The following is a 21,695-nucleotide window of genomic DNA, read 5'->3' as shown; positions in this document are numbered from 1 at the left end:
AACTAATTTTATTATTGTTTCTGAAATATTGTTTAAACAATTGCATATGTTTAAAAATAATAAAATTTTATTCTCTTAGTTCAAATATATGAACAAAGAAAAATTTTTGCTAAAAAAGGTGTTATTTCAAAGGATAGAGTATGTGTTTTTATTTTGCAATAAACAAATTTATTTATTTATATCGAAATGTAATAAAAATTAAAATGTATCAATCATTATCAAAGGTCATTGGAATGCCCAATCAGAGCAAACTATCCGCTGTCCTGCGCGTAGCACCAATATTAATGTTTATTTAAAAAAATTCCTGACGCCTTGGTAGTTAATCGATTTTAATTTTGCAAATTGCAAATGAAAGGTACAGTACACTTCTATATGCAAAAAAAATTTCAACTTGCTATCTGCTTTATTTTCAGTCCTGTAACATTTTGAAAAAATAAATTTTTTTTGCGAAAGCTGGATTGCAAAATTTATTTTGCAAAATCTATTGAACCGATCTTAATGAAATTTACAGTATTGTTTTACTATATCATAAAGTTTTTCTAGGTGAAATAGGAAGGTCCTAAGTGTAGCATAAATGGTTGAAAAACGTAAAATGCGAATACTTGTTTTTGTATGGTTTTATCGCAATTATTGCTATTTTACAACAAGAGTGACTATTTTTTAAATTTTTAACCAATTCTATATTGTAGAAAATTTATTTACGCAACTTTTATGTTAGTACAAGTTTTCTCGAAAATGAATACTTTTAAAGTTATAATCAAAAAAACGAAGAAAGAATCGAATTTTTCCTTCATTTTTTGACATTTTGATTATTTAAACAATGTTCCGGACCTTTTTGAGTGGGAGGATAATTCAAATATTATTATTTGAGTTATTTTCAAGCAATTTCTGCAAAAAAGTTTGAGTCACCTCTCAATGTCCAAATGTACTAATATTTTTACAGATGCGCCCTGGTCTAGATGGCCAAGATTCCTCACGGAAGATACATCAAGAAGAACAAGAACTACCATATATTATCAAACATATATTTTAAAAATACCATATATTTCATAGAAATACTAGAGAGAGAGTTTGAAATTCAACATACTTAAAGTAATATATTGTGCTTTTAAGTGGCATATATAATCGAGATAATATAAAATCTTAATACGAGGAAAACTAAAAATAGTTTTAAGGTTTTTGCAATTTTAATAGTTTCCGGTTATAGTCATGTTGTAAATGTATTTTTTAAGATAGTAGCGTTTAAATATTGAACAGTTAGGTAAATACCTTGTCCTAATTAACTTTTGATTATCGTTTTTGTTCTAAGGTGAATGTAAATAATGTGCGAATTTCTCATTCGTCATAAGTTCTTTGATCTTGACTATGGTGTTGTCTTCAAAGTTACTTTTAACTTATTATCCTCCAATTTACATACACAACTTAAAGAAACAGAAATGACTAAAATAATAAGTTATCTGTAAACTGTTAGATGGTTTTTTCAAATATTTCAGAATTTTAGTGCTAGTGGCTGACTTGTCATGATATACGGGTGTTTCATTAATAATTGTCCATATCGTAACTGGAGAAACCTTAGCACAAAATACGAAGATTTGACCCAAAACACTTAAATAGAATATTCTTCCTTACCAAGATACAGAGTGTTTTATTACAAAAATGTTCTAAAATGATTTTAGTCCAGTGTTAAAGCACCTTTTAATATTTTTTATTCAAACTTGACACACAGTTTACACATGTTCGGATACTTTAACTAAGTTAAAAGATAGTTTTCCGCTGTTATCAGGAGCGTGCTGTAGGGATATATACTTCATCTTCGCACTTTTCCCCCCTTACAATCTACGCCACTGTCGTAATAATCATTTCAGGATGTTTTTTGATTATTCGTTACTTTTTACGTAAATATCATCCTTTTGTCTCAATGCTATAGACTAAGTATTTTTCAAGTTATTTGCGTTATTATGTAATGGATTCAATAAGATTATGTATTTTAAACACATAATCTTATTGAATGTAGTTTAAAATACATATGCCCGTATTTATAGTCGAGTCTCAAGACCTCGTCGAGTCTCGAGACCGATCTTGAATAAAATTTGGGTTTAGTTTACACACAAATTTTATTCAAGGTCGGTCTTAAGACTCGAAGAGGTCTTGAGACTCGACTATAAATACGGGCATTAGTCTTATGGAATCCATTATCTTTAAACGCAAATAACTTGAAAACTACTTACTCTATCGCAATAAGACAAAAGGACGATATTTATGTAAAAAGTAACAAGGAATAAAAAAAAACATGCTGAAATGATTATTACGATAGTGGCGTAGATTGTGAGGGGAAGGGGGAAAATGAAGCATATATCCTACAGCACGCCTCTGGTAACAGCGGAAAATTATCTTTTAATTCTAGTTAGAGTATCCTAACATGTGTAAACTGTCAAGTTTGAACAAAAAATATTGAAAGGTGTTAAAACAATGGCTAAAATCATTTTAGAATATTTGTAATAAAACCCTCTGTATCTCGGTAAGGAAGAATATTTTTTAAGTGTTTTGGGTTAAATCTTCTTATTTTGTGCTAAGGTTTGTCCAGTTACGATATGGACAACTCTTAATGAAACACCCTGTATATAGATCGAATAGATTTTATTTGATTTATACAGTATCCGGCAAATAAACAGTACTGAAATTAATATTGAAATGCTGCTGTATACATATAGCCTTGCAAACATGCCCTCTGGCACGAAAAAATCTTTAATTCTAGTCCGCAATTTTGGAATTCTAGACTGTGGATCCTTCAGCATTCACCATATATACGGATCAGGTGGAGTTAGGTCTGATGAGTGCGATGGGTGTGGAAAATTACTGCCACGCAATATAAGACGATCCCCAAAGTGATCGTGCGTATGCTAAGAGACTCCCTGGTCATGTAACAGATTTCCCCATCCTGCTGAAACCATTGTTGATTTTAAGCTTGGACTGTTTTCGCGACCTTTTCCGTATAACCGAAAATAGTACTCCATAACAAATTTTTTTCTGCAAAACAGAACCATTCTGAAGCACCTAACATTAACACGAGATTCACATTCGTTATAACGACGTTCGGAAAGCCCTCAGTACGTTTTGGGGCATGACACATACAAATTTGAGCCATACGCAGTTCAGTACTGTTTATTTTGCCGCATACCGTATTTATATTTGGTCTGCATTTTATAAATTAGTCCTTATGTGTTATAGATGTGCCGCCTTGGATTCCAAGGTCACTCTTGGAGAATCTCGAAGGTTAATGAAAATTACAAATTTTGTCCAACTTATCCGCCTTACCTTCTCGTCCCGTCTTGTATTAACGATGACATGTTGGAAAGCGTCGCCAAGTTCCGCAGTTCAAGAAGAATACCAGCTGTAGTATGGAGGTAAGAATTATTAATTTTTGTTTCTTCCATTTTTAAATACATTACATGGTTAACTTAACTAACAAGCAGTTTGAGAGTATCTGTTGCCTTTCGATGATGTATTGAAATATTATTAGCCTACTATGGAAGCAAACAAAATTTGAAAGTCAAAAGTACTTCACTATTCAATGTACTTTCCACTTCCATCATCATCATTCTCTTTGCCTTTATTATCAATTTCAATTCCCTTTACCGACATACTTATCTACTTAAGCGTCTACCCAGATCTTCTTTGGTCTTCCTCTCCTACTCCTTAGAAGAAACCGCAAATCAGCAATTCTTCGTATTGGGTAATTAACGACGTGTAGTGGGAAAACCCGGCTACACTTAAGTAGGTGTGCACATGAGCATAATATGATATGGTGAACTGCGTATCCAGATCACAGAAATGGTCACAAAGCATTTTAAGGTTTCAGCTTGATGAAATGATGTTCCTAGAATATGTGGTCGAAGACACATTATAAATATAGAGATTACTATGTCTAATTTCTTTGTGGGATTGTGTTTTTCTTCAGAGGAGTATGGGTTAATTTTATGGATGGTGGACGTGTTTGGGAGGAAAATTTTGTTGAGAAGGTGAAACACTCAAAAACATTTCCCATTACTATGCTAGCAGTAGCGGCTAAGAACTGTTACTCGTATCACAGAGCCCTCTCTGTATCTATTCACAGTCAGGCAGTACAGAAAACACGGGCGCATCGTAGATTTTGATTTGATTTGACAAAAATATAGAACTTACTTCGAGGAACTTAAACTTAAAACAAAAGAAGACAGTGGAGCTTTATTAGCTTCAGCTTATCGAAAGAAGGATTACAGGCCGCATTGACATTTGTAGGGCAGGAATGAGCTATGTTGTATCTTCGACATCTATAGAGAAAGAAAACTCTCGTTTTCCGTATCCTTTGGGACTGTTTTTGGTATCTACATTGCATGTAAGGGCATTCATCCTTTTGAAGTTCTAGTTGTCTAGATTTTAGTGGGCAGACATTCTAATTCTAACAGATTCGAATTTGTTTGCAGTACACCTCAATAGCGTGTAACGGCTCAGTTGTACAGGCTTTTTTGTTTGCAAATAATCCCAACGTTCAACAACGTTCTGCACATTTTCCCACATTACTTCAAAGGGTTATCACATTGTCCCAAATGGTTTAATTCTTCTACAACTTATTTGTTCTTAAATCGAGATTCTTAGAAGATTGGATGAGAAGTAGAAGATTGTATTTGTTGGTAGAACAATATAAAGGATAATATAACAACAAAATAAAAATCATACTTGAACAAATAACTCATTTACGAGAGCGCCACTATCGCAAAAGAAATTTACTTTCGTGTCGGATACTGCCGACAAAATGTCAGCTGAATCGGACTCGTCGTTTTGTTTTGTTTGAAAAGCGAAAAGGATCAAATCGATGGGTGATTCAATTTTTATTTTTGGAAGTGAATTCGCGTAACGAAATCTAAGGGTTTGTTCACTACGGAGACCAATGGGTTGTATTTTCGCTCCCTGGTATTTATATTCGTGAATTCTCGCATATAAAATAATGTATTTATTTTACATAGCGATCGAAACTACAGAGTTGGGATAAAGTATGGAACCAAGCAAATATCTTTGAAACGAAAAGAACAATATTTATGAAACTTTGCATGCAAGTACAGTGACACAAAAGGCATCTGATGCGATATTTTTTGTTACTACTTCACTTCCGGTTTCACCGGAAATACCCTTAACTTATTTACTTTAAATGGGACATCCTGTATATTTTTGCAGATTTTAAAAGAACTTGTTATTTTTAATTCATACAGACCAAGTTTGGAAGAAAAAACTATTAAAACAAGAAATAAATCTCTTTGCAGTTAAAAAATAGGTTAATTTATTTACGTCAGACCAATGTTATTATAAATAAAAAAAAGAATGTGTGTGTACTTTGTACGCACGTAAGAAGTTATACTTTTATTATATGATTTCAACGAAATTAATGTACTTTAAACAGTTTATTTATATTTTATTTAAATATTTAGCTAATTTTAATACTTACTACTTCTCAAAAATATTTATTAAAACATTGCCAAAAATTAAAATAATAAAAGAATAAAACACACACAAACAAACACATTGAAAAATGCCACAAATGATTTCTGAACAATGTAGGAAAAAATTTTTAACTAAATACGTATTTTCTGAAAAAAAAATTATATAATAATTAAACTTACAATCATAAAATGTATAAAAAAATAAATTAAAGTTTCCATTGGGGTTTGAACCCGCTTATCAGCGCAGTTAGTATTGAAATTCATTCACCTTAAACTTTTACCCACGGAGACCATGTGTCATCATGTGCGAAGATCAACTAACTAAACGGATTAAACTTTTGACGGTTCTGAATTTAACAAAATTATTTTGATTTTGAACTGAAATTATTTAGAATTAAAAGAAATATTAAAATACAACAAAACATAGAGTAAGAAAACAATATATTATTTATAGGTGAATATTGATAGAAATTTTGATGGTAATCAAATTATGTAAATCAAAGCATTACATACTATTTTGGTAGGTTCTTTTTAAATTTTCCAAATAGGTAGGTACCTACCTATGAATTTTTTTATTAGGATACTGAAACATGTACATTTATTACGTACCTGTCGCTTTTAAAAACTATTTAAAAAGTCACTACAATATTATAAACTTGCTTTTTTCTCTGCCATCACAACAATAAAAACTAATATACACAACATTAATTTGTTTATTCAAAATCTCCATATTGAACAATTATTGACAGATGATTTTAACACCCAATAAGATACCGTATAACGTTTATACCATACTGTCTGTGTGCGCATGCGCGCAGTATTATAAAATTTTACTCTCAATCGCGCCTAAAGAAGTATAACTTCAAAAAAGTACTTTCAAATGTTGAAAATGCTTGCCGTTCACCTCCTGACAACGTGCAAGCCTATAAATAAATTCGTGAGTATCTTTTTGCAAGATTTCTCCACGTATTAGTTACATTCATCAATTATTCTTTGTCTCAAATCCTGCAAGCATGTTGGTCGCCTAACGTGATTTTAGATAACCCCAAAGAAAAAAATCTAACGAGTTGAGGTCCGGAGAACGAGCGGGCCACTCTATGAATCCTCTACGCCCAATCAAATGATTTAGAAAATTCACCTCCAAAAAATTAAAATTCACCATAACCGATTTATTATTAATATTTCAATACGATCTTTTTCACTTAAATGAACTATTTTTAATACAACTTATTTCTGTCAATCAGTTTAGTAACGGTTTTACCTACTATACTAAATTCAATTAAGTCATGCAGTGCACGTAAACAACAATTTTAGTGTACAGTATAGATAGTACTCGTTTATTTCCTACTACGTTGTATTAATACAAAAAATTATCTACAGACACTTTTTAACAATTTTTTTCTTCCAAATATCGTATGTATGAATTAAAAATAATAAGTTCTTTTAAAATCTGCAAAAATATACAGGATGTCCCATTTAAATTAAATAAGTTATGGGTATTTCCGGTGAAACAGGAAGTAGAGTAGTAACAAAAAATATGGCATCAGATGCCTTTTGCGTCACTGTACCTGCATGCAAAGTTTCATAAATATTGTTCTTTTCGTTTCAAAGATATTTGGTGGTTCCATTCTTTATCCCAACCCAGTATATTATCGATCGCTATGTAAAATAAATACATTATTTTTTAAATGCGAGAATTCACGAATATAAATACCAGGGAGCGAGGATACAATCCATTGGTCTCCGTAGTGAGCACACGCTTAAGTTGTGCTCACTACGAGGCGCCAAGCCTTACTCCGATCAATGTATCGTACCCGGGTATCCAATACCAGGTAAAATATATGCAATATTTTAAATACTGTCGGCAAACGTACAACAAACACTGAGTAAATACAGAGGGACGACAACAATAATACTAGGGCGTGATACCTATTTGTGAACATGAATCTGCTTCACACGAGGATACGATGCGATGGATACGATCATATGATACTAGGCGAGGATACAATCCATTGCTCTCCGTAGTGAGCAAACCCTTAGAGCGCTTGGATGCTGTGTACGATGGCTTTTTTTCTTCGATGGCAACCGACAACAATTGGTTTACGGTTTAACCAGTTTTAACTTGGTCGCACGTAGGTTTTCGATGCGCCACGCTTAGGTGCCCCAAGAACGGCTACCTCGAACGATAACGTGACAAAAATCCACGATTTCGTACTGGCAGACCGCCGACTGAAGTTACGTGGGATAGCTCAGACAGTGGACATCTCAGAAGTCCCGTGAGTTATATCCTGCATGAAATTTTGGTCATGAAAAAGCTGCTGGTGTGATGGATGTCGAGTTTTCTCACTACGGACAACGAGCGCAAACGTAAGATCACTTCAGAAGCAGTATTTGACGCTGTTTGTACGCATTCCTTGGAGTTCCTATATTGTTTCGTCGACCGTCGACGCAACATGGATTCGGTACACAACAGATTACCATGGATTACCGGTACACAACAGATCAGGGAACTAACAGTCGAAACTGTTAACTTCATCCGGTGAATGTGCGCCGAAGAAAGCGAAGACTACTCTGTCGGCGAATAGGATACCGTTTTCTGTGATTCGCAAGGTGTAATCTACATCGACTTCCTGGAGAAGGGCAAAACGGAGCTGTACTCCGTAGTTGTCCGCTAAAAGCGGACAACTACCTAATGGTTGGTCTAATTCACTGTTTATAGCTCTACCTAAGAAGACAACAGCAAAAACCTGTGCTGATTATTGAAATATCAGTTTGTTAAACCACTTATTGAAAATTTTTCTGAAGATAATACATGGTCGTATCTACAATAAATGCGAGGAATACCTGGATGACACACAGTTTGGTTTCCGTAACGGGTTTGGAACGAGAGAGGCACTGTTAGGAATGAACGCACTTGCTCAAAAGTGTCGAGATATATCTGTAGACATATACTGTTGTTTTATTGACTTCCAAAAGGCATTTGATCGTATTAAGCACTCTATATTGATCGAAGCTCTAAAAGACATTGGCTTGGACGGCAGAGATGTTCGAATAATTGCAAATTTATATTGGAATCAAACAACATCAGTTTTAGTAGATGGTGTGGAATCACAGGCTCTTAATATTAAAAGAGGAGTACGGCAGGGATGCCTCTTGTAACCCTTGCTTTTCAACGTTTTCTCCGAAAGAATTTTCAGAAAAGCACTTTCTGAAAAACAAGAAGGAATACTTGTGAACGGTGAAGTCATCAATAATTTGCGATATGCGGACGATACAGTACTCCTAGCTTCTAGTCAAGAAGATCTGCAAACACTACTTGATAGTGTCGTTGAGATTTGTAGGGAGGCAGGTCTGGATCTGAACATACGGAAAACCAAAATACTCGTAATAAGTAAACAACAGCATATAAAACCGTCTATATATGTAAATAATACCAAACTTGAGCAAGTTAATAAAATCGTTTACTTTGGACAGCAATTAAATTGTAACTCAGAAAGTCACGGCGAAATTAGATCTAGGATAGAGCAGGTTAGAACCGCTTTTAGAAGGATGTCCAAGGTGTTATGTAACAGAGACCTAAAATTGGCATTGATGATCCGCCTTCTTCGCTGCTACGTGTTTTCGGTCTTACTTTATGGCGTCGAGTCCTAGACTGTGAATAAAATCGATCTAAATCGCCTTGAGGCTTTCGAAATGTGGTGCTATAGAAGAATTTTAAAAGTTTCCTGGGTGGAGAAGATTCGAAACTCCACAATACTAGAACGTCTCAGCAAGACTACTGAGATCATAAATAGCATCAAGCAGAGAAAGCTGGAGTATTTCGGACATGTAATGAGAGGTCCCAAATATAGGTTGCTACAAAATATCATGCAAGGAAAAATAGCAGGCAAACGAAGAAGAACCTCATGGTTGAAGAACTTGCGAGATTGGTATGGTGTTTATACAAGCATGCTATTTAGGGTGGCAGTGAATAAAATTAAGATAGCTATGATAGTAACCAACGTTCTGGAAGGACATGGTACATGAAGAAGAAGAGCTCTACTGTGTCGAATTATTGGGCCGATTCAGTTTGGCGAAGAAACAAGTGCTCTTCCACCATGACAACGCACCGGTTCACACCTCCGCTAACGCCACGGTCAAATTGGTTGAATTGGGATGCGACCTACTGTCCCATCTACAGTACAAACTTGAAAAACATCCACTGTGCAGAAATTTGAGTAGAATTAGGAGGCCATTGCCATCACGGAGCTGGGTCAGTTTAATTTTTCTTTTGTGGGCTGAATATTCATCGTACCGTCCTCGTACATCTAATTAAACGAAAGTAACGTTTTTATTGTTATCAATAAATAAATTATTTAGTCCATGTCTGCCTCTGTTTTTTTAACGTACCATTTAATTAGTTCCGTACTTTTTAAATCAATTCCAAAAATACTACAATTTGTTGGTTGTGCCGTAGAATAATGCTTTTATCTTTTGAATATGTATTAACCACAAACAACAACGGTCCTTGATTAAATAATTAATAATGTAACGAGTTATCAGTGTTTATTTATACTACTTATCAGTTGATCGGTTGTTACCTCAATACAAAAATCTCTGAGCATGCTACTGATACCTGTGGCTGGTTAAAGTAAATGTAAACAACGATAAAATTCTTTGAAACGTTGATATTTACATTGTTTTGACCCCGGCAGACGTCAACATTTGTTATCTTCGTTCAATTTTCAATTGTTAATCATCTAGCTAGTGAATCGCATTTTTTATCTAAAAGTAATGTTTTCAATTGTTGACTTCGGATCGTCCCTTGCCGTTATCACTATTAAAACATCTGATTCTAGGAATTTATAATTTATATTAGTGTTGTGTTTATATGGGATTAGTTACAGTTGTTTGTAATGACAAGCTTTGGCTGAAAAGATCTAAGTGTGGATGTTTTATGCCCTCTATACTCTATGGTACATCAAACTCTGATTATTATGTGTGTTTCTGTATTATTTCTATGTGCTTTATGCCCATAGAAGCAATGCACAACAGTATTGTGTTGTGTATTGTGTGTTGCATATTTATTGTGTATGATTGAAGACATGCGTTTCACATTTTCTCATCCGCTATTGTTGGTATATTCTTGTTGTTCACTTCTTCTTTAACACATTGAAAGCCACGTGAGTTGTATTTAACACACTCCCTTTTTGGATCAGGCGTTCTATGAGTTAAATATAATTCACATTAACATTAAGATTCTGAACGTGGTTTAAAAGGCAAAAAAATTTAATGAGGGGATTAATGTGTTAAGTATCAGCAACCAGCGCCTGCTGCATTCTGCTGATGGGCTTGCTACACATGTTTCTTCATTTAGTAATAGGATGAGGCCTGTTTCTTTGATTTTCCTCTTTTTTATGTCTGTTTTCTTCATGATTATTGATGCATCTTTCCATTGTACTCTGTGTTCATTGTCCCAGGCATGTTTGCATATCTGTGATTTGTCAAATTCCCTGTTTTTTATGTATGTTCAATGCTTATTTATCCTGACGCTTAGTGATCTTGCAGTTTCTCCCACACAGACATTGTTGCATTCCCAGGATATTTTGTAGATGCAGTTCTTTGACCTCTCGTGCGTGTTGTTAGATTTGGTTTTGGACAGATTAGATCCGAGTGTGTTGTTACCAACGCATCATTAAAAACCATCATTAAAAACCCACGCATCATTAAAATATTTGGTGGCATCAATGTGCAAACATCAGGATTCGCCGTGATAATTCTGAAGAGCTTCACATACGAAAAGAAGTAAGACAGGGCTGCATTTCGTCCCCACTAATATTTATCATCTATTAGGAATTCGTGTAGTGTTGAACGTGGTAATGTGGTAAGGTTTTATTGGTAGTAAAACGCCAATAAAACCAGTGGTAACAGTTTATGGAGAACCAACAGTATCACTTACCTTTGTTGTAATCTAAATGAGAACTGGGATACGAGCAAAGAAATTACAATACATATAGAGAAGACCAGAGCTGCATTTTTTAAATGAAGAAAATCTTATGGGTGTTCTCTCTTTTTTTATATGGTGTCGAAGGCTGGACTGTAACGAATACACTGCTCAGAAAACTGGAAGCCTTTGAAATCTGGGTACATCGATAGAATTCGTAACGATGTTGTTTTGCAGAAGATGGGGAAAGTTACCGAAGAAGTCAGAACAGTTAAAAATCGCAAACTGCAATATTTTGGCCATGTTATGTGTTACCTAGAGAGATTATAATACTTCATTTATTAATAAAAGGCAAGATAGACGGAAAAATGGGGTCGGGTCTTGGAAACCCGAGTAAATGGTTTAACAGATCCTCTAGATGTATTTTCCGAGCTGCCGCCAACAAAGTTAGTATAGCCAATTTGATAGCCAACGCATAATAATCGATCATGGCACAGGAAAAAACTCAACCATATTTAATTTATAGCCAAACATTGAGATTGGTTATGTAGTTTATGGACTCTGGTATCACAAACAAGAAATTTTGGGGACTGCTGCCGTAGTCCTGCTGGTGGCACTCCTCCGTTATGAGCTTGATGATCTGAACCAGCCGCAGCTGCATGACGGGGATAGTAGTTTACCCCACCTGTGAAACATATACTCACCTCGATCATGTTGTGTTCTAAAGCAGTTAAGGGTGCATCAGTTCTTACGGGGTAGGTCAAATCCAAGAGGTGTCACTGTGATGCAAGGTATCATTGTATTTGGTTGAGCTTCCGACCATTCATCTATCCATCTGCTGATCATGTTGAACCCCATGGCTGTGACCGTTTCTATGGTTTGTATGGGAGTTTTTCTGGGACGCAGTCGATTTTTAGTTGCATCTTCTATATAGGTATGTATGGCCAGCGCCGTATTGTTAAGGATCTTTTTATATTCTTTGGTCAGAAGATTGACTCGGCGAAGGTGTGGTGCTGGAAGTAGCCAATAGGTTTGTGTGCATTTGATTACTCCAGCGATCATGCTCATGGTGTGATTTAGTTGGACATCAATCGTTTGAATGTGAGCACTGTTGATCCATATTAACCTAAACTTTAAGAATAAGTACACTCATGAACGCTCTCTGGTTTATTAAATTCACAATTCCTCTTTCGAGGTACAATTTGGTCCATAATTATAGTTCAATCATCTATTTTTTATTCGTAATATTTACATCTTCTTAGCCTTCTATCGCCAACGGTCGACAAGCGATCTCGGCACCTTAAGAAGAAGCCTTCTGTCGTCCATTTATGGACATAGGCCTCACCCAACTCCTTCCATCGATTTCTATCCTGAGCAAAATAATTGTTCCGTCTATTGTTTTTATGTCATCTACCCATCTCATGTGTGGTCTTCCTCTTGGTCGTCTACCTGCGTGTGGCCTGCGAAGCTCCATTTGAGTTTTGGCAATTTTTGTTGTGATATCCTCGACTTTTGTTTTTAATCTTACCCAGTAGTTCCTCTTTTTATCTGAAAGTCATATACCTAGCATTGTCCTTTCCATTGCCGTTTCTGTTGTGGCTAGTTTATTCACTGCCTTGGTTGGGGACCATGTTTGACATTCATATGTCATGATGGGATGTATGCACTGGTTGAACACTCTGCTCCCCAAGTATTGAGGTATTTTGTGGTTCTTAAGTATCCAACTAAGTTTACATCCTGCCTCATATTTACATATATTATTGAAAATACTGATATACAAGTTGACGAGCTCATGTTTATTGTTTAATATTGTAAAAGTATTGTAATCGCCTTTTTTGTTTTTAGACACTTCAGAAACGGAGCAGTTATTGTTCGTTCCAGTCAGCCAGAAGTCGGTTGGTTGGGCTGGAGATCCGCAGAGGACGAAGACCTCATTAAGGCTATATCTGAAGCGTGCAATTTCGATAGATCTTGTAGTAAAAATTACGAACCGAAAGAGTCCAATCTGTCCTGTTCGCCCGGTTCTCTACATTCTGATGAGTCCGTCATTCCTAACAATATCGACGCCTCCGAGAAAAAGGTAAATAAGGTTTTAATCAATTGTTTGGGCAGATCTTCAGCCCTATTCTGTAACTTTTAACAAATCGAATAGAAATGACCAAGTCGAATCGTAATTACCCAAAATCGGAATGTTTGATATCTATTGCGTCATTTTTGTGTTTGGATTGGTATTCTGTAACTCATATCGTAATCGTAATCGAAATCTCTGACTTCTATTTCACGCGGTTCTGAGGAGGTGGCAACCGCGCATTAACCAGCGAAATTAGTGTTCTGTGACCTGTTTGTTACTTGAAATATGACACCGTTGCCATATCCTCAATGTTTTCATACTTTCTTCATACTATCCTCAAAGTTTTGAAAAGTAAATAAAATATTAGTGTAAATACTGGATGCAAAAAGCTCAAAAGAGGATAAATGGTTTTAAATTAGAGTTAATTAAAATTGATATAAAAAGAAGATAAACTGATAAATAAAAAAGATAAGTGAAGATAAGAAGTATAAATGCTTTTAAATCAAAGATATTTAAATTGATGTTATTAATTCATTATTATTAATAAATTATTTAAAATTGATATTACTAATAATATGCAATCTTTAAGATTCGATTCCAGTTGAAATAACTCCTAAACAACTTTTCCAAAAAATGGCATCTTTTCTATAATTTGTTCAGACTATGAGCGTTGACTGATAAGTATACAAGTATACTGGTATAATATACAAATATATATATTTATCAATCAACGCATAAGAAGTCTATTGTATATTGTATGCAGTGGCGGCCGGTGAGGTAGTGCCATGGAGCCTGGCACTACCTTATTTTTATACAGAAACATATTTTTTTATAAAAAAAAAAAAAAAAATCAATGGGAAAATCCCAATAGTTGGCTGTATACCATAGTTTAAAAAACCAATACAGAAGTAAAAACTTCGAGATGTATTCTGGTATAAAATCGTTTATTTAAAACTATAAAATGTCATCGATTGCAGAACGTTTTGAATGAAGTATTTCCACGTTAGATTAAAGCAAAAGGTTAAAAATGTGACTGTTAAAATGAAAAATGTGGGAATACTTACATCCTGCCGAGTATTTTGAAACTAGCACACCGTAAATAGTGTTAACATCATCATATATGGTTTACATAATGTAATATGTTAAAATGTTATGACTACAAGTCGATGTTAATGGATAAAGTGGAACACATGCTAAAAGGGTGCCATGGTTCCCTGCTCGAAGATACTAGGTACTTGCCAATTCAATGGGCACAGACCAACTGAGAAATTATGAAGTGGATATACAATTTGACAAGGGTGACATGACATGACAAGATAAAGCCAATTTTTTGGTTAAAGTTTCATTTGATTTTGGATTTTTTAATAAAATGCGAAGGTTTGTCTGCAAAAATAATTTAAATTATTTGAATAATAAAATCTACTGTAAAGTTTAAATTAGCAACTCTCTATTCCAGAATAACTTATAGATTCATTAAATTTAATGCAGATATATTACGTGGTTTAAGTTGTGACGTCATCAGATGTGAAATGACGAGATGAAAGTTGAGTTTGTTGAAACAAGGAAATACACTACATAATAAGATAATTAGACTTGCGTGGAAAAACAAAGCTAAACAAGCCGAGAAAACCAGAATTTAAGAGTGGTTTTATGTGATGAAATGTTGGTTGCCTAACAAGGCAAGCAGGCAACAGGTTGAAGGTAAACGGTAGAATATTGCGAGAAAACAGTATATACTAAAGGTGGCTATTTATTGTGTTAAATTTATTATTATACTATTGTAATGAATAATTATGTCTGTTAATAGTTGGAAAATAGTTGTTAACAAAATTAAATAACTAAAGATTACTGTTAGTGAGGTAGATATATGTGTGAAGGATATGATTGTATATAGTATTGTGAAATGAATGAAAGTATGTAATAATATAATAAAATTAAACTATTTGACATAAAGTCTAATTCATCTTTATGTAGTTTTGAAAGGACTGAATGAATTGGAAGTAATGTATCTTGATAGTCTACCAACGTAGAATAGTGAATAAAATAATTAGAATGAGAGCTACCAATATAGGTCAAATTGTGGGTTGGTGTCAGTATGTAAAGAAGAATCTAAATTGAATGAGTATATGAAATAGAAAAGTATGAGATTGATTTCTATTGGTGATAGTGGAGTGAACAGACTGAACTAAATGAAATATATTTAAGTGCAGAACTTTATGAACGTATGTGATTGTAACTGAAATCAAACAAATGAAAAATGTGAAAAAATTTTTATTTTAAATTGGGATAAATGGATATTGGAAGTTGCCTGATATGAACGGAAATGAAAAGATAGATGAAAAAAGAAGAATAGTGAATGCAATAAAACTTAAATGTTATAATCTGAAAGAAGTTTGACTGAATGGGTCGTAATGGATATAGGTGTGCAGTATCCTATTGTTAAGTAAAGTCTAAGAATCTAAAAAGAAAGAAGTGACAGAATGTTACTAAGTAAGGGAAGTGATATATATGACAGACCAGAGTGATTGGATGTATGGTGTTTTTTATTATTGTAAGCGGAGATGAGAGAAAATGAGTAAGTAACATAACAGGCAACAGGATAAGTGAGTGTGAAGAACATTCCAAAGAGACAATAAACCAGACCGATTTAAGGATTAATAATAATAAGAGGCATTTAAATAAATTATGAAAGAAATGGTGAGATGAGATATAGAGGACCTGAAAAAGAGACAGAGACACAAGGTCAAACCAGAAATGACTAGGAGTGGAGAAAAATATGAAGGATAGGAAAATATAAGAATCAAAACTGTGTTAGGGATGGGATAGTGGGGGAGGCAGTAATGAAGTTGAAAAGAAATGCAAGTTGAGATATGTGTTAATGGGTGATTAGTATGGAAAGAGAAGATTGTTATAAACTAGTGGGGTAGTGGAAAAAGAGGGGAGGGGGAAATGGAGAATAGGAGTAAAGGGGAAGGGGGGTGAGGGGAATAATGAGAGAAAACTAGGGTTGGATTAAGGGAATAGTTGTCGATGGATAGGAGTAAAAGGACGATTTAAAGTTGTTTGACGATTAACGCAATTGGGGCTGGTCCTCAGTTTCCAGAGACATGAGGACCAGCCCCAATAGCATTAATCGTCAAACAACTTTAAATCGTCCTTTTACTCCTATCCATCGACAACTATTCCCTTAATCCAACCCTAGTTTTCTCTCATTATTCCCCTCACCCCCCTTCCCCTTTACTCCTATTCTCCATTTCCCCCTCCCCCTCTTTTTCCACTACCCCACTAGTTTATAACAATCTTCTCTTTCCATACTAATCACCCATTAACACATATCTCAACTTGCATTTCTTTTCAACTTCATTACTGCCTCCCCCACTATCCCATCCCTAACACAGTTTTGATTCTTCTATTTTCCTATCCTTCATATTTTTCTCCACTCCTAGTCATTTCTGGTTTGACCTTGTGTCTCTGTCTCTTTTTCAGGTCCTCTATATCTCATCTCACCATTTCTTTCATAATTTATTTAAATGCCTCTTATTATTATTAATCCTTAAATCGGTCTGGTTTATTGTCTCTTTGGAATGTTCTTCACACTCACTTATCCTGTTGCCTGTTATGTTACTTACTCATTTTCTCTCATCTCCGCTTACAATAATAAAAAACACCATACATCCAATCACTCTGGTCTGTCATATATATCACTTCCCTTACTTAGTAACATTCTGTCACTTCTTTCTTTTTAGATTCTTAGACTTTACTTAACAATAGGATACTGCACACCTATATCCATTACGACCCATTCAGTCAAACTTCTTTCAGATTATAACATTTAAGTTTTATTGCATTCACTATTCTTCTTTTTTCATCTATCTTTTCATTTCCGTTCATATCAGGCAACTTCCAATATCCATTTATCCCAATTTAAAATAAAATTTTTTTCACATTTTTCATTTGTTTGATTTCACTTACAATCACATACGTTCATAAAGTTCTGCACTTAAATATATTTCATTTAGTTCAGTCTGTTCACGCCACTATCACCAATAGAAATCAATCTCATACTTTTCTATTTCATATACTCATTCAATTTAGATTCTTCTTTACATACTGACACCAACCCACAATTTGACCTATATTGGTAGCTCTCATTCTAATTATTTTATTCACTATTCTACGTTGGTAGACTATCAAGATACATTACTTCCAATTCATTCAGTCCTTTCAAAACTACATAAAGATGAATTAGACTTTATGTCACATAGTTTAATTTTATTATATTATTACATACTTTCATTCATTTCACAATACTATATACAATCATATCCTTCACACATATATCTACCTCACTAACAGTAATCTTTAGTTATTTAATTTTGTTAACAACTATTTTCCAACTATTAACAGACATAATTATTCATTACAATAGTATAATAATAAATTTAACACAATAAATAGCCACCTTTAGTATATATACTGTTTTCTCGCAATATTCTACCGTTTACCTTCAACCTGTTGCCTGCTTGCCTTGTTAGGCAACCAACATTTCATCACATAAAACCACTCTTAAATTCTGGTTTTCTCGGCTTGTTTAGCTTTGTTTTTCCACGCAAGTCTAATTATCTTATTATGTAGTGTATTTCCTTGTTTCAACAAACTCAACTTTCATCTCGTCATTTCACATCTGATGACGTCACAACTTAAACCACGTAATATATCTGCATTAAATTTAATGAATCTATAAGTTATTCTGGAATAGAGAGTTGCTAATTTAAACTTTACAGTAGATTTTATTATTCAAATAATTTAAATTATTTTTGCAGACAAACCTTCGCATTTTATTAAAAAATCCAAAATCAAATGAAACTTTAACCAAAAAATTGGCTTTATCTTGTCATGTCATGTCACCCTTGTCAAATTGTATATCCACTTCATAATTTCTCAGTTGGTCTGTGCCCATTGAATTGGCAAGTACCTAGTATCTTCGAGCAGGGAACCATGGCACCCTTTTAGCATGTGTTCCACTTTATCCATTAACATCGACTTGTAGTCATAACATTTTAACATATTACATTATGTAAACCATATATGATGATGTTAACACTATTTACGGTGTGCTAGTTTCAAAATACTCGGCAGGATGTAAGTATTCCCACATTTTTCATTTTAACAGTCACATTTTTAACCTTTTGCTTTAATCTAACGTGGAAATACTTCATTCTAGGCACTGAAGATGTTCTGTTTAGAACGAAAACGTTCTGCAATCGATGACATTTTATAGTTTTAAATAAACGATTTTATACCAGAATACATCTCGAAGTTTTTACTTCTGTATTGATATTTTTTTATCTTTAAACCGTTTTGATGTCCGTTCATTTTTTGTGCGTATTTCTTTTCTCTTTATAAATTATATAAAATCTGGCAACTGTGCAGTGTAGTACAACCCTCGCCACTCACAGTGGAATGAATCATCGCATCGTGCCCCGTGCCGAAAGCTTAGATGGCTCAGCTGAAAAGAGAAAGATTTTACGGGCATTCTATGTAAGTGTCAGAGATAGAGCTATATTGCACTTTTCATACACGTTTAAATGCGACTATTCGTGCCTGGCTCGATCTAATATTTTTTACTATGCTCATCATAGTGAATAGTGAATCGTAGCGTAGATCCAAAAAGATTCTCGTACAGGGTAGTACATTATATTTTCGAGTTTTTTTACGCGCTCGCTCGCTCGTTTTTGTATTTATAATTATTACATTTTTAATGATTAAACTTTTAATTATAAACTATTATAGTTTTAAGTAATTTAAAATTTTTTAATTTTTAATAAAACCCGAGTTAAATTCAGCTTATGGTGATAGTCTAATTAAACACAATGAACAAGAAGTGGATAAAGAATCGATATGTTTTGAATCAAATTAAAAATTATATCTATATGGTTTTGTGGAGCTTTCGAGTTAGTTTTGAGAAATCACGACGAAAAGGAAAATTCAGAAAATAGAGGCATCTTTATGGAACTGTTCAATGTTAGCCGAATTAGACAACGACTTGGGTTCATATTCAAAGTTCCAAATCTTTAAAAGCATGTACCTCAAAACAACACAAAATGAACTTCTTCAGTGCATCTTAGATGTTTATAACGAGGAAATAAGGAAAGAAATTAAAAATTATCTTTGTGTTGCAGTGATTGCCGATGAAACGACAGACGTCGCGTCGCTGGTGAATTTCAGTTAGTTATAGTTGTCCGATATTTGTGTAAAGGGCGATAAGTTGAGAGATTTTGGAGATTTTACTTGTTGGACGGACATGATGTCAAATCAATCACTGAATGCATTTTAAATGTTTAAATTTCTTGACACCCCAGAAATGGTATATACCTATGTACATAATGTAAAAGTATCCGTACCTATTTTTTTTAATTTCTATTTTATACCTTTTTGACAATATCGTGAACTAGTGATGTTGAAAAAGTAACTATTCGTTACAAAGTACTCGTTACTTACGAATACCGAAAGTAACGATTACTATGCAGAGAGGCAAAGCGTTACTTCGATTACTCTGATTACTTCGTTACTTCGTACCAATCGTATCAGAGCGAGTAACGACTATTGTATCTACTTTGGTTACTTTGATTACTTTGATTACTTTGATTACTTTGATTACTTTGATTACTCTGATTACTTCGTTACTTCGTACGAATCGTATTAGAGCGAGAAACGACTATTATATCTACTTTGATTACGTTGATTACTTTGATTACTCTGATTACTTCGTTACATCGTACCACTTCTATCAGAGCGAGTAACGACTATTGTATCTACAACCAGTAGACTTGATTACTTTCTAGACTGACCGGAAAAATGTAGAGAGGATAATGTTTCTACAGTATGATCAACAACTTTAATTTTGTATGTATTGCATTAATTGTATTAGAATTAGACCAGAGCATTTAGGGGGCATACAAAATACCTACCGACTGAGAAATACGATTTTGGAAACGATTACCGGTACTCAAATACAAAAGTAACAAAAGTAATCATAGTAATCAAAGTAACGAATACTGTAAATAATTATTTGTATATATCGGAATACCTATACAAAATACCTACCTAATGAAAAATACGATTTTCGATATGATTACAGGTACTCAAATACAAAAGTAACAAAAGTAATCATAGTAATCAAAGTAACGAATACTGTAAATGATTACTTGTTATATCGGAATACCTATACAAAATACCTACCTACTGAGAAATATGATTTTCGATAATATCATGATTACCTCATATTATGATTACCGGTACTCAAATACAAAAGTAACCATAGTAATCAAAGTAACGAATACTGTAAATGATTACTTTATACAAAAGTAACGATTTGTAACGAATACTCGAAAGTAACTATAATCAACATCACTATCGTGAACCCGTCACTAAAAATTTAGGCAGCTGCCCGAATTCTGGCACTACCTACTTAAAGTGATACGAGCCGCCACTGATTGTATGCTATTCTCGTACATTATACATGCATTATACCATTGATTGAAATTGTACAAGAAATAAAAGCAAAAAAAGTATGGCAACACTGCGAGCGGCAAACATTCAGATGTCACATAGCAAATACATAAGGTTAGGTCCAATTAATACTCCTACAACATGTCTAAATTAAATATATAATTATCTAAACAAATAAAACCACAGACTAAAAATTAAGCAGCTAAAAAAAGGTACAAATACTACAAATAATTATAAATAAGTAGTTAACAATTATTTTTATATATAAAATATAAACGTCAAAACAAAACAAAATGCGCTTGCGTCAACCATAATTCCGATAATCGAAATCTCATCTCGACAGGGTAAATGCTGTCGAAGTGATTTCTATTCACTACTACGATTGTAGAGATTCCGAAGTAGTTATGGAATACGGATTTGGACTAGTTCTATTCGCTTTGGCCACTTCTATTCGATTTTACTGACTTCTATCATCGAAATGAGTTACAGAATAGGCATGATTAAAAGTTAGCGAAGAAATACAGTATTAAATTTAACCCGGCAGTGAACGGGTGGTCAGAAAATCTCGCAAGTGGACGGGTGGGATCTATCAGGACCAAAATTTAAATGACCTACAAATTTCAGGTAACATTCACATAATGTTTTTAAGTATTTTGTCGGTTTACCTGTCTATTACTTAATGGCCTTGTGTCATTGTAAACTTAAGTGCGTAGAA

General features: G+C 33.9%; 1 protein-coding gene across 4 annotated transcripts in view; it reads left to right on the top strand.

Annotated features, from left to right (window-relative positions):
* The window catches only part of LOC126882269 (myotubularin-related protein 4), a 294,225-nt gene that overhangs the window by 164,040 nt on the left and 108,490 nt on the right, over positions 1–21,695 (top strand). For all 4 annotated transcript variants that reach the window (XM_050647103.1, XM_050647106.1, XM_050647104.1 and 1 more), the window contains exons 4-5: positions 3,229–3,404; positions 13,243–13,477. In XM_050647103.1, the coding sequence (XP_050503060.1) occupies positions 3,229–3,404; positions 13,243–13,477 (411 nt within the window). The remainder of the gene's footprint in view (positions 1–3,228; positions 3,405–13,242; positions 13,478–21,695) is intronic.

Source organism: Diabrotica virgifera, chromosome 3 (genome assembly GCF_917563875.1).
Source record: "Diabrotica virgifera virgifera chromosome 3, PGI_DIABVI_V3a".
Classification (NCBI taxonomy): Eukaryota; Metazoa; Arthropoda; class Insecta; order Coleoptera; family Chrysomelidae; genus Diabrotica; species Diabrotica virgifera.
Note: the sequence above shows the minus strand (reverse complement) of the source record. Positions and strands in the feature narration are given on the sequence as shown.